This window comes from Rhinolophus sinicus, linkage group LG11 (genome assembly GCF_036562045.2).
Source record: "Rhinolophus sinicus isolate RSC01 linkage group LG11, ASM3656204v1, whole genome shotgun sequence".
Lineage (NCBI taxonomy): Eukaryota > Metazoa > Chordata > Mammalia > Chiroptera > Rhinolophidae > Rhinolophus > Rhinolophus sinicus.
In genome coordinates this window covers 53539795-53557334 of record NC_133760.1, presented here as the reverse complement: position 1 = coordinate 53557334, position 17540 = coordinate 53539795, and the positions used below count along the sequence as shown (strand labels likewise).

Here is a 17540-nt window from a genome sequence, read left to right as displayed (position 1 = left end):
AAGAAACCATGAATTAATGAGAATAAAAACACAATACGAGCACACATTAAGAAAAATGGGAGAGCCAGCACCTCTTCCTTGAATGAGCTCTTTATCAGCTACATTAAAGGTAAACCCGATAATTTAAACATGTGACAAAAATTTTACAAAAACGTAAAAATTAACAAGAGGAGTATTTAAAATATGGATTCGCATCCACTAGCATTAATGATGACTTCATGTAATTAGACCTTGATATTAGCTCATGATATAATAAGTACCCTGTAACAAACATCCAAAACAGACGTTTTGGAAGACGTTACAAATTTTTCTGCAACGTTTTTTTTTTTTTTCTTCAATTTCAAGCATGTATAAAAAGTTAAGAGATTGGTACATTGAGCCCCAGGCTCATCATCTCCTTCAGTACTTACCGAGTCATGGACTATCCTGTTGCATTTTCGTACGAATTTTAGAATCTGCTTGTCACTTTCTACAAAATAACATGCTGGGATTTTGACGGGCACTGTTTTGAATTTATAAATCGACTTTAGGAGGATTTATATTTTAGCAACATCAAGTCTTCAGACCCATGAGCAAATATATTAATTACCCCATTTATGTAGGTCTTCATTAATTTCTCTCAGCAATATTTAGTACTTTTCAGTGTACAGGCTATACATATATTTTGATGCTGTTCCAAATGGGATTTAAGTTGTTTTTTTTTTTAATTTTTGATTGCTTGCTGCTAGAAATACAATTGATTTTTGTATCCTTAAAATTTGCGAAACTCACTTACCACTTTTAGTTTTTTTTTTGTGGATTCCATTGGCTTTTCTACATAATCATGTAATTTTTACTTCTTTTTATTTTGGGTGCTTTTTATATAGTTTTCTTGCCTTATTGCACTGTGATGCTGCAGAGAAGTGATGAGAGCAGATACCTTTGTCTTGTCCTTAATCTTACAGGGGAAGCACTCCACATTTCACCATGAAGTATCGTGTTTATTTGCCCCAGGACAAGACACAATTGGCTCAGACTCCCAGTCTTTAGCAAGATATATTTGTATCTTCAATCATGAAAAAAGAAACACTGAGTGGTGTTTTATTCCAAAAACGGTCTCTCACCGAGGCAATGCCTTTAGTTCTGAAGTACCCCCTCTTAAAATCTATAGTCTCGGACAAGCTACCCTACTTCCTGTGCCGTGAAGGCCAGCTGAGGGCCGGGTGAGCTAACAGGTGGTGGGGGCTCAGCCTGTCGTCTGTCCCTTTCTCTTGCTTTCCCTCTTTTCTCTTCTGGGATTGGATTAAATGTCTGATTCTGTCCTCAGTGTGACATACAGTATATGATTTGATACTAAACTTTCAACCGTGTTTTCAAATTATTCTGCTATTTTACTTTTCCCTTAAGTCTTTCATAATAGTAGTTCCTGTCTTGTCACTTGTTCCTTAATGTGGTTTTCGTTAAAGTTTTCATTTCCAAGGAAAGGCCAACTTTTCTTTGATTTTGATGGAGGAAAGATTAACTACATGAATCTTTTGAAATTAAAGGAAGTCAACCAAAACACAAAGATGAAAGGTGTGTCAGATGCTTCACTGAACTAAAAGGTTTCCATCCTGCAACTTCTAAAGCTGGGAAGGCTCTTACTGCTTGACCTTGAAGGAGAAAAAGAAAACCAACCAGAAGAAAAGAAAACCAACTACAGTTGATTTTACTTGTTAACAGAAGAGAGGAACAGCCAGCTGGAGAAGAACCAATGAAAAGCCTCAGAGGCAGCTCTTGGCTGGAGGAAGAAAGTGGTCTGGCCTCAGCATGCTGTACGGAAGTCTTCCCTGGACTAGTCAGAGCCAGGCTTGGTCTAAGCTCCTTTGTTGGTTGGATGTCAGCAGGACCAAGGTCGGGGTCAAACAGGAAACTTACAAAATGGATTGGATGTAAAAACAAAAAAAGAAAAAATGGTGATGTGCCCAGATAAACTATAAGAAAGAAGCCAGCTTTAATTTATTGTGTACAAGAAATTTTGGCTGTTAATTTCTTTCCATGAGCATACAGTTTTTAATGAAAGCATAAAATTAGCCAGCTGCCTATAGTTCAAGAAAATTTGTCCTTCAGTTGCTATATAGTAAACAGTAAAAATATTCAAAAAGGACAATTTTTTTACATTTAAAATATTATTTTTTAAATTTATTGGGGTAACTTTAGTTAATAACGTTATATAAATTTCAGGTGTATAACTTTATGACATCTGTCTAATCTAGTGTGTACTCACCCCCCTAAGTCTAGTCTCCTGTCACCATATATTTGACCCCCTTTACTCTCTTCGTCCTCCCTGCATCCTGTTACCCCTCTGGAAACCACCATACTGTTGTCTGTATCTATGAGCCTGTTTTCTCGTTTGTTTGTATTTTGTTGTTGTTGTTGTTGATTTGCTTTCTGTTTTATATCCCACTTGAGTGAAATCATTTGGTTTTTGTCCTTTTCTGACTTACTTCATTTAGCATGATACTCTCAAGATCCATCCATGTTGTTGCAAACGGCAATATTTCATCTTTTTTATGGCTGAATAGTATTCCACTGTGTATACGTACCACATCTTTATCGATTCATCCATCAAAGGACACTTAGGTTGTTTTCATGTCTTTGCTATTGTAAATAATGCTGCAATGAACATGGAGGTACAGATATCTTCATAAATAAATGTTTTTAAATTTTTGGGGTAGATACCCAGAAGAGGAATTGCTGGGTCATGTGGCAGCTTAACTTCTTGAGGAACTTCCATACTGTTTTCCATAGAGGCTGCACCAATTTACGTTCCCACCAGCCGTGTACAAAGGTTCCCTTTTCTCCACATCCTCTCCCGCACTTGTCATTTCTTGTCTTATTGATAATAGCATTCTGGCAGGTGTGAGGTGGTATCCTATTGTGGTTTTGATTTGCATTTCCCTAATAGCTAGTGAAGTTGAGTCTCTTTTCATATATCTGTTGGCCATTTGTATGTCTTCTTGCGAAGTGTCTCTTCAGGTCCTCTGCCCATTTTTTACTTGGGTTTTTTTTGTTGTCGAGTTGTATGAGTTCTTTACATATTTTGGATATTAGCCCCTTATCGGAGATATTGTTTGAAAATATCTTCTCCCATTCGTTCAGTTGCCTTTTTGTTTTATTGATGGTTTCTTTTGCTGTGCAGCTTTTGAATTTGATGTACTCCCATTCATTTATTTTTGCTTTTATTTCCCTGGCCTTTGGGGTCAATTTCACAAAAACCTCTTTGAGACCAAGGTCCATAAGTTTAGTGCCCATGTTTTCTTCTATGTATCCTATTGTTTTGGGTTCTACATTCAAGTCTTCAATCCATTTTTGAGTTAATTTTTGTGTATGGTGTCAGTCTAGTTTCATTATTTTCATGTGGTTTTCCAGTTTTCCCAACACTATTTATTGAAGAGACTTTCCTTTCTTGAGTGTATGTTTTTGGCCCCTTTGTTAAAAATTAATTGCCCATATATGTGTGGGTTTATTTCTGGGATCTTAATTCTGTTCCATTTGTCTGTGTTTTTCTGCCAATACTATACTGTTTTGATTACTGTAGCTTTGTAGTATCATGTTTCCCCAAAAATAAGTCCAGGTATTATATTAATTTTTGCTCCAAAAGACGCATTAGGGCTTATGTTCAGGGGATGTCATCCTGAAAAACCATGTTAGGGCTTATTTTCTGGTTAGGTCTTATTTTTGGGGAAACACGGTATAGTTTGAAGTCAGAGTGTGAGACCTCTGGCTTTGTTCTTTTTTTCTCAGGATTACTTTGCTATTCAGGGTCTTCTGTGGTACCATACAAATCTGAGGATTTTTGTACTATTTCTGTGAGAAATGCCATTGGGATTTTGATAAGGATTACATAAAATCTGTATATTGCTTTAGGTAATATAGGTATTTTAATAATGTTAATTCTTCCAATTCATGAACATGGAATATCTTTCCTTTCGTGTCTTCTTCAATTTCTTTCAACAATGTCTTGTAGTTTTCAGTGTACAGGTCTTTCATCTCCTTTGTTAAGTTTATTGAGGTATTTTATTCTTTTTGTTAATTATAAATGGGAGTTTTCTTCATTTCTCTGATATTTGTTAGTTATATAATTTTTAATTTTGTATATAAATTTTGCACCCTGCAACTTACTGTATTTATTGTTTCTAAAAGTTCTTTTGGTGGAGACTGTAGGGTTTCTATATATATTTAATCACGTCATCTGCAAATAGTTAACAGTGAAACAGGAGAATTTTGGGAATAAGCTTTGTGCTGTGGGTGAGAAATGGATTACCTTACAGAACTTAGCTTAGTAATACATACATTCAGAACTGAAATATTCCACCCTGATTAGGAGTGTAGCTTTATCTCGGTGTTTGCTGAGATGTAGACGCTCATGAGTAACTTGCTAGCTAATATTAAATAAAGGTCATTAGATTAATACAATCTTTAGACATGAATTAAATTATGTCTATAATTTAATAAGAGGGTGCCAAAAAAGTGTATACACATTTTAAGAAAGGAAAACTGTATTAAAATTGTAATACTCAATATATACTGAGAACAAAAGATGAATACAAGTCACGTTTAACTTCTGCAATTACAAGAGGTGCTCAAAGTGGTTACCATCAGCGTCCAGACACTTCTGATTACAGTGAACTACTGCTTGAGCAATGCTGACCAAAGTGTCCACTTGTAGACATTTTTTTTGGCACCCTCAGTGTGTGTGTGAGTGTGTGTATACATACACATACATACATATATGTGTACATATATACATATATATATATACATATACACACACACACACATATATATATATATATATATGCTGTCATATTTGACCTAATAAGAATTGAAAAAAATGACATCTAAGCACAAGGAAATCTACATGGCAATTTTTAATGAAATATGTTCTGTTTAATAGAAAATTTAGTAATCAAATCATTAAGGTTTTTTTCTGATAATGGAGCAAAGGATATGAGAATTCATGTTCTCCTTTATTTGGAGAGAAATATCTAAGTGGGAAACTACATGAGGAATTTTAATATATGCTGAAATGCATGGTATTTTAAAGAACTTCTTTAACAAAATGGTAGACAGTAAGATTTATTTTAATTTTTCAATCTGAAAAAACAAACCCCAAAACAAAAAACCAAACTATACTCATATATACAGTGTCAACATTTTCAGAGCACTTACATTAGGAAACATTGTTTCTCTTCAACTGTATGACAATACTGTATATGCCACAATAAGATTTAGACAAACGATTGCATCAGCAGTCATACAGACACCATGATTTTACATTTCAGTACACAAGAAAAAAATAGACATCTCCCCGGCACTTTGTTTCCTCCAATCGCTGCCCATTCGCGGTCCAGCAGAGCGGCTTCCACACGTGCTTTAGAAACTTCCGCTTTGAAATCCCAACAGCGGCTATTTTAGAAGTCACACCCTTTCCAGATCCACACTTAAATAATGAGAAATTTGCCATTTAAAAATAACAACCAATGGTTTATTAATGGGCATGGTGACATTTACCCACCAAAAGATGTGTAAAAAAATTGCATGAAAGTAAAAATAAATAAAGCTTTTGTAAAGCAGTCTCGTTTACACGACAGTTCAGAACACTTAGACATAAAACTGTCATTAAAGTTTTAAAAAGTAATTATTTATCTTCAAATTACAGCTGTTCAACGAATCTAATGAAAACAAACTGATTTGGTAAAGATTCAAAGACGTTCACACGCTAGCTCAGTGTCCGTTCATACAAGTCCACGCTCCCGCTGCGATGGGCAGTAGTGATGACACAGCGCTGAGTTCTGACATAAGGCACTAGATCTGAATATGCCACACACTCGCCTTATGTCACATTACCTGTTACATACCAGTGAATTCTTTGAAATGAAAAATGATCAAACATTTCAGGATACAGTGCACTTAAATGACATACAGCATTCGAAAACTTTCAGACAAAGGTCTGAAAACAGTCTTTTAATGCAAGCCCGAATCTTCACACACATCCAGTCTTTCCTTTTTTTATGCTTAGTTTCCACATCACTGGAAGAAACACCCATCACTAAAGCCTGATATACATTCTTAGCCATTTTCCTCTCTTCTGTTGTGGTCAGTGTTCAGGAGGCAAAGCGTGACCCAGAATCTTGGTTCAAGTTCTTCTACAAGGGCTTGTCCATTCACAGCGGTCATTCCGTTTCCGGCTCCTTTTGTTTGGCACCTGTCAGAGGGAAAATGAAAAGTTTCAGAGCACCGTAAAACTCTGCTGCAGGCCCTCCCTGACAGCAGCAGTGGTTCTCCACCTCGGTGGTTTCTACATACCTGGCAGTGCCTCAGTAGGACGCTCCAGAGGCTGGTGGGGATGGAGAGGTGGGATCCGAGCCCCCCAGCCACACCTACCATGACTGCAGCATGCTTTGAATCTGTATTATATACTGTAACTCTAAATACGCAGGATTTAACTTGGGAAAGAGAAGGGTTCTGCTAAAATATTTTAAAAGAAATGTATTCACGTTTCAGTGAAGGTGCAAAGTATTCCCATTGCACATACTTGTAAAAGTGTAAAAAGAAGCATCAGAACGTGTTTCAGGATAATCGCATGTAACACCTACTCCTGTCTGGCCAGGATATTTTAAAATGGGTTGGTAGGGACTGCTACCATTTTTCTCATCACAGCAGCTTCTGCCCTATTTCTCATCAGATACCAGAGGACACAGGCTTTTGAAAAAAGGGGCTACAAAATTGTCGCTGCCACCATCACTGCTTACGCACTGATTGCATGTGTAGACGCTCAGGTTCATTTGGACAGTGTGAGTACCTGGCTGGGCTCTCCGGGCTGGACTCCCCCGCTTGATGCTCGTACCAGGCCAGCTCTCGTGCCCAGTGCAGTCAGAAGGAGCTGCCGATGGGACGTGCGGTCCCTGCGTGCCAAGAGAGCTTTCCTAGTGTTCACTAGTTACCCAGTCATTCCGAGCATGGAGCACTTTCCCAAACGAAGAGCGTTTTGCACACAGTGTTACCCTATCTTTATGACATCATCTCCGGTAACAGACACTTCAGGTGCTAGCGGCGCAACAGGTTCCTGCCTGCCGAGCGGCACTGACGACTGATTTGCTGAAATATCAAATCTGGATGGAAGTTTCAACTTATCCAGCCCAACGTTCTTATGGTTTGCAACACGAAGGCACAGCGAGGCTAGAGAACTTGACTTGTGCACTGAGTCTGCGATGCACAGAGCATCCTGGGGGCAAGGACAGACCAGCTGAAGTGAGCCCGACCCCACTGGGCAAACTGTGCCTTGGTCCAGGGCTGGCGTCCTGAAAAGGGGTGTCATTTCCTGAAAGTGCCAGATTAGGTGACCATGGAGGTGAGTCTGCCCAGAGAGCAGGCCTCTTCCTAACGTGTCGTTGGCTGTAAACGTGATCCCTCCGGGTTGCTCCTGCTCGACGCCGCGGTGAGGTCGGCCACTGTCAAAGTGCGTCCATGGTCAATGCCTGTAGCATCCCCTGGACGGACATAAGTAACCTGGCGATTCTCCTGCTCAGAGGTTTGGATGAGGCCCCGTCTACGGCTGTGAACAACCTGACATTCACCTCGGCTTTTATAACATTTCATCATTCTAAAGATGATATGCGTTTCAAGTTCTCCAACATCTGAAGTTTTAAAGTGGCTGCACCAGGGCCACGTGTAGTTTCTGATTCAGGAGATGTAGGGTGGGCCCCTCAATGCCCATTTCTGACAGGTCCTTGCTGCCGGGCTGCTCTGGCTCCACTGCAGGAAGGCCGTTCGTGTTCTCAGCTAATGGGATGCTTTCTCACCAGAGACGGGGCTTCCTTAGGTTACAGGTCAATATTAAAACTACTCTTAGCTGGTCTGATTTCTGAACGCGAGAAAATTAATCCCGTCGTGCGCGCACACTTTAATGCTTAATTTCCAAGGGCACGTCACTCGCTCTCCCGTCACTCAGCCTCCCATCTGGGCCTCGGTCTTGGCTGTGGTCTGTGCGGCCCAAGGCTGCATTGTTTGTACTTAATGGGGGTGGGGAGAGGAGGAGGGGAAAGGAGAAAGGAAGGGAGGGCTGGTGGTTTTAGGACCCCTTCAGCCCAGCCCACTATTAACCGTGTGATAGGGAGGAAACCCCAACTCCGCCTTCCCCAAGTCCCCTCCTCCCCTCTGCGCTCAGAGTGAATCTGGCAGAAAATGAGGTCAGCCATCACTATTCGGTAGTTAATATAATTTCCATATACTGTCAATGAAAAAGTTTGTGTTTAGGTCTTTTGTTTTGTATCCTTAAAACACTAGAAAGCTTATTTTCTTTTTAAAGGGTAGATGAAGGTTTCAATAGTTAGAACCCAAAGAATTTCCCTCCTGTTTTCCAGTTAGTCCTAAATATACAGCAAAACTGAAGAGATCTTAGCTTTTTAATGGAAAAGGCTACGATGCACAAGGCAGTGAATCCTCGATTGTCAGGGCACTGATACGCCTAAGTCAGAACACTTCCCATAAACTTTTCTCTCTCACCCCGTAGGAGGGGAGAACTTTAAAACCACAAAGAAAATGCACATGGTTTTCAGAGGATACACAGAAAGCCAGGACTAGTAAGTGGGAGGTGGGGAAACAGCTGCCTGCTGTGCTCTGCAGGTCTAACTCGGTGTGGTGAAGGTGAGAAGGTGAAGGTCAGAAGCTGGCCACCCTACCTGGGGGTGTGAGGATCAGAGCTTGCAAGATATCGGACAGGGAAATAATACCCACGATACTGTCTGCTTCATTTACCACCACCAGCCGATGGACCTGCAAACGAGAGAAAAGTGGGCCATATGAGAAAGTTTACACAAAAAGTTTTACAACCCGTATTAGAAAAAACTCTCTTTCATATACTATAGAATGAATCCATCCCACAAATGAGAGAAAGTCACAGCGTACAGAACCCTATAAAGGTCTTTGGCTCTAATGTTGAAACAATGCTGATTTGCTGGACTCTTAAGAAAAACTAGCCAGCCCTGTCCTGGTGAGTCTTCAAGTTTCAAATGCTAGTATGTGAAAGACACAACTCAAAACATTAAGTACAATGTAAATGTATATTCTCTTAAACAGCTTTAAATTTTTAAAAGTATCCGTTTCTGATAAGTATCAGATACTGTTTTACATGGGAAAGAAGGTCAAATGAGCACTGAAACTAAGTAATAGGTTACTGCCCTTACAATGTTTTTTATTTTTTAATCCTGTCTTTTCTCTATGAAGTTCTCTATTAAGTTATATATTAATAACAATATTCAAAGGAGAAATGAACCATCATAAAGTGAAATGGATTATATTCACATCTCTTTTTACTCGAAAGTCTTTTATAAATGAGTGAATGTTTTGAGGTATTACTATACCAAAGCATCCTTAAAGCAGGACAGGAATGAGAAAGCCGCACGCTTCACGGATTTAAAGCTTTAGAACTTGCTTCCAGTCAATTACCTCGGAGGGCAAACACAATGGAAGGCATAGGAAGGACATGGAAAGAGGGGGAAGTGGTTTTTATATTTTGTTCTTTTTTTTTTCACCGAGTCCCCTACCCTACTCCCCTTCAGCGACCATCATCAGCTTGTCCTCTATGAATGTTTCTGTTTAGTTTATTCATTTGTCTGTTTTTTTTTCAGATTCCACATGCGAGTAAAATCATACCGTATTTGTGTTTCTGATTTATTTTACTTAGTGTAATATCGTCTAGGTCCATCTATGTTTAGCAAATGGCAAGATTTCAATTTTTTAATTGCTGAATAATATTCCATTGTATACACGCATACATCTTTATCCATTCATCTATTGATAGACACTTAGGTTGCTTCCTTATCTTGGCTATTGTAAATAATGCTTCAACGAACATGGGAGTGCACGTATCTTTTCAAATTAGTGTTTTGGATTAGGATAAATACCCAGATGTGGAATTGCTGGATCATAAGGTAGTTCTATTTTGAATTTTTTTGAGGACCCTCCATACTGTTTTCCATAGTGGCTGCACCAATTTGCAATCCCACCAACAATGTATGAGGGTTCCCTTTTCTCCACATCCTCACCTACACTTGTTGATTTTTTGATGATGGCCATTCTGACAGGTGTGAGATATCTCATTGTAGTTTTATGTGCATTTCTCTAATGATTAGTGACGTTGAACATCTTTTCGTATGTCTATTGGCCATCTATATGTCCTCTTTGAAGAAATGTCTATTTAGGTCCTCTGCCCATTTTTAAATTGCATTGTTTGTTTTTTTAGTGTTAAGTTGTACGAGTTCTTTATAAATTTTGCATATTAACCTGTTGTTGGATGTATTATTGGCCAATAGCTTCTCCCATTCAGGTTGTCCATTCATTTTGTTGATGGTTTCCTTTGCTGTGCAGAAACTTTTTAGTTTGATGTGGTCCCACGTATTTTTTCTTTTGCAATTGCCTTGCCGAAGCAGACGTATCAAAAAAAAAAAAAAAAAAAAGATCACTAAGACCAATGTCAAAGATTTTACTGCCAATGATTTCTTCTAGAAGTTTCATGGTTCCCGGTCTTACATTTAAGTCCTTAACCTTTGTAGTAGCTTTTAAATGTCTGAATTGCTCTAGTTACTATTTGTCTGTACCTGTGAGATATTCTTCCTTGAGATGTTGTTTTATTTCTGGTTATGGACTTTCCTTTTCTGCTTAAAAAAGACTTTAATATTTCTGTTCTATTTCTTTAAAAAATGCCATTGGGATTTTGACAGGGATTGCATTAAATTTGTATATTGCTTTCGGTAATATGGCCATTTTAACTATGTTGATTCTTCCAATCTTTGAGCACAGAATTTCTTTCCATTTCTTTGTGTCTTCTTCAATTTCTTTCAAAAATGTCTTATAGTTTTCAGCATATAAGTCTTTCACATCCTTGGTTAAGTTTATTCCTAGGTATTTTATTCTTTTTGCTGTAATTGCAAAATGAATTGTTTTTTTGTATTTCTTTTTCTGAGATTTCATTGTTAGTATATAGGAAAGCAATGGACATTTGTACGTTGATTTTGTAGCCAGCAACTTTACTGTATTCGTTGATTGTTTCTAATAGCTTTTTGGTGGGGTCTTTAGGGTTTTCTATATATAGCATAATGTCATCTGCAAAGAGTGATAATGTAACTTCTTCATTCCCAATTTGGATGCCTCTTATTTCTTTCTCTTGCCTGATTGCTCTGGCAAGGACTTCCAACACTATGTTGAAAAGCAGAGGTGATAGGGGACAGCCCTGTCGTGTTCCTGAACGTAGAGCAAAGGGCTTCAGTTTTTCACCATTAATTATGAGATTAGCAGAGGGCTTGTCATATATGGCCTTTATTATGTTATTTTCCTTCTATACCTATTTTATTAAGTGTTTTAATCATAAATGGATGTTGTATCTTGTCAAATCCTTTTTCTGCATCAATTGATATAATCATATGATTTTTGTCCTTTATTTTGTTTATGTGATGGATCACATTGATGGATTTGCGGATGTTGAACCATCCTTGTGCCCCAGGGATGAACCCCACTTGGTCGTGATGAATACTCTTGTTAATGCATTGTTCCTTTAATATTTCTTGTAATGATGATAAACTCCTGTAGCTTTTGCTTGTCCAAGCAAACTATCTCTTTCAATTCTGAATGATAACCGTGCCAGGTAAATTATTCTGGGTTGTACACTCCTTTCTTTCATCACTTTAAAGATGCCCTATCACTCCCTCTGGCCTCTGAAGCTGCCACTGATAAATCAGCTGATAGCCCTATGGGGTTTCCTTTGTCATAGTAACCAGTGGTTTTCTTCTTTGCTGCCTTAAAAATTGTCTCTTTATTTTGAATTTTTGCCATTTTAATTACAGTATGTAGTGGTGTGGGTCTCTGGGTTCATCTTATTTGGAAAACTGTGCTTTCTGGACCTGGATGTCCGCTTCCTTTCCTAGGTAAAGAAAGTTTTCAGCCATTACTTCTTCAAATCAAGTTTATGTACCTTTCTCTTTCTTCTTCTGGGATCCCAGCAATGTGAATGTTTGTATGCTTGATGTTGTGCTAGAGACTCCTTAAATTATCCTCATTTTTTAAAATTCTGTTTTCTTTTTGCTGTTCTGATTGCTCGACGTCCACTAGTCCGTCTTCCAGGTCCCTGATCATTCTTCTGTATTCGCGAGTCTGAGGCTGAGTCCTGTATGTTTTCCATTTGTTATTGTATTCTTCAGTTCTGCTTAGTTCTTTACTACACCAAGCCTTTGTTGAAGTTCTTCCCTGGTTTCTTCTATTCCACCCTGAGCATCCTTAGGACTTATGGCGGTTTCTTTGAATTCTTTATCACGCTAATGATTTATCTCCATTTCTTTAGGGTATTTTTTTCCCCTGGGGATTTTTCTTCTTTCCTCATTTAAGACATTCTGTCTTTTCATTTTGTTTGACTTTCTATGTTTGATTACATGAATTAGACAAAATAGCTGTCTCTCAGTCTTAAAAAAGTGGCCTGTGTAGAAGCAACCTCTGCGTAGGCTGTGTGCGCCCAGTGGTTCGGGCAAGCTGCTTGGAGCCAGGTGGGCAATTCTATTAATTTTTTTGAGGAACCTCCATATTGTTTTCCATAGTTGCTACACCAGTTTATACCTGGGGCGCTGGCCTGCCAGGCTGGAGCAGCGCTGGGCAGGGAGACCAGGTGTGTGTGGTGATGCCCTGTGGATCCTGCTTGCTCCCTTTCTTCGGAGCAAAAATGGGCTCTGGGCAGTGTGGCTGGGAACGTGCTGCAATGACCTTGCAGAGAGGCCGGAGCTCCCGACAGAGGTCCTGCCTGTCCTGTTGAGGTGAGGGGACGTGACCAGTGGCGCTCACTGGCACTGCGGGAGAGCTCCTGCAGTGTCCCTGCCCTCTCCATTCAGTCCCTTTCCTTCGTTTGCTGCTCAGAAGCTGTTCAGTCAGCCCTCAGTTGTCACTCAGGAGTAACTGCTCTATGTACAGGGATATATTTCGGTGTGCTGGTGGGAGGGGCAAGTTCAGCGTCCCCTCACACGCCGCCATCTTGGACCGCTCTGGGTTTTCTCCGGAGTGAGACCCTGCTGATGCTGCTTTTGACATCATCGCTTGCTTTAGGTTAAAAAAATCACTTTGTCATCTTTCTCATGCTAATCAACATACGTCTCTAAAAAGACTGGGTTCTTCAATAATCCTGTGACATAACAATTACTTATTAACTATAATTATAAATTAAAATGACAGTTTACATCTAGGACAGAGCATGCTTTAGAATCTGTAAGAGACACATTTTGTTATTAAGTTTTGAATTACTGAAGGTCAAGGAAAAACCCTTTCATCTGGAGAATTAATTACCAGATAGAGGTGACTACCAAAAATATTTTCTTGTCATCTGTTGCTGAGTCTAAATTTTATGACTGTTCCTTGTCTGCGGTATCTAAAAGCTTGTGTGACATTTATGGCATATAAACAAACTGAATCACAGCTGATACTCCATACCCTTCTCCTAGCAAGAGCCATAGAAGCTAAAAACTGGTCTTTGTCGCCCAGTGAGAAGTCACCTGGTGAAAGAAATTATTTTAATGAGGAAAACCATCAAGATGCATAACTTGAGAAAACTGTCCAATTCCATCTTTATTTTCCTCAATAACCTATTTCATATTGCAATGAAATTTCTATTGTTCACCAGATGAACTGACCAGCCAGTTACTTTTCCTTCTACGTGACAGGAATACGAGCTCACACAAGAGCTTAACAACACGGAGGAGCTTTGGCACCATCAGAACTCCGCCACCCAGAGACAGCCGCTGGCAGCAGAGTGGTGTGTGTTTTTCTAGCCTCTTTTCTATGTATATGCATGTATATTAACACCAAGAGATGCTAGTGAAAGACATTAAAAGCTGTGACAGCTGACGCCGGGGGAATCACCTCAGAAGAGGACGGGGCAGGGAGGGACTCTTGAACAGACATGGTAAACAGGGTGGGTTTCTATCATGATGGCGCCTGATGCAACCCACTACTACACATATAACTTTCAGAAAGCAAGTTAAGGTTGCCTGTTATTACCCTAAAAAATAATCAGGTACTTTTCTCCTTGGACTGTATTCTTGCATTTATAATACAAAGCATAAAGCAGACTCATCATTATGAATTGATTTTGCCTATTAGTTGTTGCTCCAGAAGGAACACAGTTGCATCCTTTAGTACTGAAGAGTGCTGAGCAGGATACTATCCCTCTCCCTGTCTAATAAGAAAGGAAAAAAATGACTTGGGGAATGGGTATACTGAATTAGATATGCTATAAAATTATCTCATGCATCTTTTATTTAAAGTGTTAGGCAAAGTATACTCAAAAATCCGACAGGCAGTAAGTCTAAGAGGACACAAGTGCCGAGGGTTAGTAGACGAAGTTACTAGACATTTACTATCCATCTAAATCGGGAGAGAGAGAGGGGTTTTTAACATTAACCTCATAGATACCCTAGCAGGACCTAACACTCTTGGGACTTTTGTTTCCTCAACTATGTATGGTTTAAACCATGAATGTATTTTTACCAGTTTATTTGATTCAAGTATGACAGCAGGACTTAGAAATTCAATTCCATTCAGTGATCAATTATAGATGACCTACTATGTGCCAAGTGACGTGCCAGGTTCCGGAACAGGGAAACTACACCTGCCACTGAACTTGAAGGCGGCCCCAGGGGCCGTCCCTGTGATTCAAAATTCCTGAGGCACCATCCCTAGTTTGCACTTGTTGCAGTAAGGCAGGGATGTGTGGGGGGTACAGGGGCGTGGGGGGCAGGGGCGTGGGGGGCGGGGCTCTGGTGCAACCATCTCACCTCAGCTCTTACTATTCTGTCCACAATGGTCTCCAGGATGTCCAGCTTACTGCACTTCACAACACCCTCGAAATACTGTGAACGGTGCTGAAGCGCCTGGGTCACTGTGATATCTAGGTTATTGTATGTTTTTTCAGCAGCAAGGTTCTGTAATAAAGTAACAGAATCAATTATATATCCTTTCATTTCCATTCATATTAATGACCAAAATTCGTAAGTTTAAAGCAACCTGATTTTTAAGCACATTAATATTAATCTTAATTTAGTACCGCCATTCCAGCTTTATCACATGCCATTATCTTATCAATGATGATTAAAGCTCACAAGGTGTACCTTAATCATGAAGCAACCTTGCTAAGTTCTGGCTGCATGTGCTGTCAAAGACGCCCCCATTCTTACCCTACAAGGCTCTATACCTCAACGAATCAAGTCTTTTGAGAGGCGGACTGACTACCACAGGGTGAGAAGTGCCGTGGGGCTGGGGAAGCTGCATCTGCGGACTCCCCCTAGGGGCCCCTCAGGTTCTGATGCATCTACTTAGCAGGTCCCACTCAACCAAATTCCAATAAGCCAGGTGTTTTTTTTTTTGGTTTTTTTTTTTGGTGTCTATTATGTTAGGCAGAATAGGATGAAACAAAAGGGTTTGAGACAGCTATAAAACAATACTTCATGCAGGGGTCAATACTATGGCAAAAAATGGTGTGCACATGGGGGGCTATCAGAGTTTCAGCTCCCTTTCTTAGAAATAATGTAGAACTCTAAGGAAGTGCATTTAAAATGAATGGGAAAAAAAGCATTGAGTGGGAAGATACGGCACCAAAATCAACCTAGTAGATTTCAACCAGGGATTAAAAACTAGGACTTTATATAACTCTATTTAATAAATTTGCTGTCTTCTCTAGAACAGTTATCCCCAATCATCAAACAATGGGATGTATGTGACCAGTATCTACAAGTTCATGTGTGCACCAAACACATGCTTGTTAGTGGAATAAATAATGTCTCCTACATAGAAATATGACCGTTTAAATATAAAATGCTACGAATCTATAATTCATCACTAAACCAATGAATATTAAAGGTACAGTTATCTATGGGGAGCCTATAAGATCCTCATACTCGAAAGAGCTAGAAATCATTCCATTAGAAAAAAGCAAAAAAAACCAGACTATTTAACAAATGTTAAAGGCATTCTAGATGACAGGTTTAACAAAATTAAAAATACTTACAATTACATCAAACTTGGAATAAATATCTACAACTTTTCCTAAAAATGAAAATACATGTTAGGATAATGTCTTAGAAACAAAAAACATTTAAAATCAATCTTAGCTAGGAAATCACTAGGAATGACATAAGCTTGTCTATTTTGAAATGGACATGCAATCATATCTTAATAGAAAATGAGAAAATAAGCCGCTTTACAATTCTTACTATCCTGAGGGCTCCGTGGTGCTGAGCTCATTCTCCCCCCCACCCCCCCCATCTCATGTGCTAGGTCATTTAGCAGCAACTTGACCCTGTTTATGGCCACACACAGACCTGACTCGTCCACAACGGGCAAGGCGGACACTCGTCTCTCCACAAACACGCTCAGGGCTTTGATGATGGGTGTGTCCGGGTGGATGAAGGCGATGTTGTGGTAGGTCCCGATTCCCAGCACGTCCAGATTCTGCTTCATGAAGGCAGGCTTTGGCATGTCACACATCTAAACGGAGGACGACACACATGCTCTAGAGCCCACATGGACCTGTCCCTGTTCATACGTCCACACTTGAACGAAAAGCTATGTGCAACAGATTAAAGTTGGTCTTTCCTAACCATCTACCTGGATGTCTGAATTCATATGAAAACATGACACGTAAGAATTATCTTTTGTTCAAACCAGTTTATGTGTCTATTACATTTCACTACTTAGTAAAATGTTGCAAAGGTCTAACACTGCAATGTTTTCCCCTTCTCTTCACCTACTGAAAAAGAGGGCAGAAGGGTACAACACATCTATTTGGAAATGAAGACCCAGAAGCCACCGAGAAGCCTTTATTCTTAATTATTCATGTTAAATTCCTGGTCTTGTGGCTCATTGTCAGGCAGTATTCTTTAAGAAGCCACACATTTCCAACCCAATTGTGCGATGGTGGCTGTCTGAGCTGCCAAGCTAGGCCTCACACCATCCCACCTCCACATCTGAATTCTCCTTTGGAGGACTCCAATTTTTGTCTACTAAGAATAAAGGACAAGCCAACTAAACAGTTAAAAAAAATCTTTAAAAGTTAACTTTTTCCCCCCCACAGGCTGTTTTAAAGGAGGAGGGATAAGTCAGAAGAGAGAAGTCTAGGATCATGTTTGACTAAAACAAAATAAGGTCTATGGTTTCAAAAATCCACCTTTTATAAAGGGTACAGTTGATTCCATCCTCCTGGTGTACCTTATAATTATCAGGAAAAGATGAACAATTAGAAGAAACAAAATGTTCAAGTCAAAGAGTTCATCAACATTCAAATCATGAGACTCCTAGAAGTTTAGAGAAAAAAAAGAGACCTATTAGGTCATCGGGGCCATCTGGGTGCTGGATAACCCGTTCCAATCCATACTGTACACTTAGGCCACTGTCACATGTCTCCAAGGGTAATGCTACTTTTTCTCAGAAAATGATTTCACAATCCAGTAAAAATCAGATTGAAATTTCTTTAAAATTCTGTGTTTTGA

At 39.4% G+C, this 17540-nt stretch overlaps 1 protein-coding gene across 9 annotated transcripts in view; it reads right to left on the bottom strand.

The window, feature by feature from the left end:
• Positions 1–5084: 5084 nt before the first annotated feature.
• The window catches only part of PRKAG2 (protein kinase AMP-activated non-catalytic subunit gamma 2), a 189673-nt gene continuing 177217 nt past the window's right edge, over positions 5085–17540 (bottom strand). For all 9 annotated transcript variants that reach the window (XM_019712807.2, XM_019712806.2, XM_019712808.2 and 6 more), the window contains 5 exons: positions 16374–16539; positions 16061–16098; positions 14832–14978; positions 8706–8799; positions 5085–6229 (listed from right to left, as the gene is read on the bottom strand). In XM_019712807.2, coding sequence (XP_019568366.1) covers positions 6198–6229; positions 8706–8799; positions 14832–14978; positions 16061–16098; positions 16374–16539 — 477 coding nt within the window. In that variant the 3' untranslated portion in view covers positions 5085–6197. The remainder of the gene's footprint in view (positions 6230–8705; positions 8800–14831; positions 14979–16060; positions 16099–16373; positions 16540–17540) is intronic.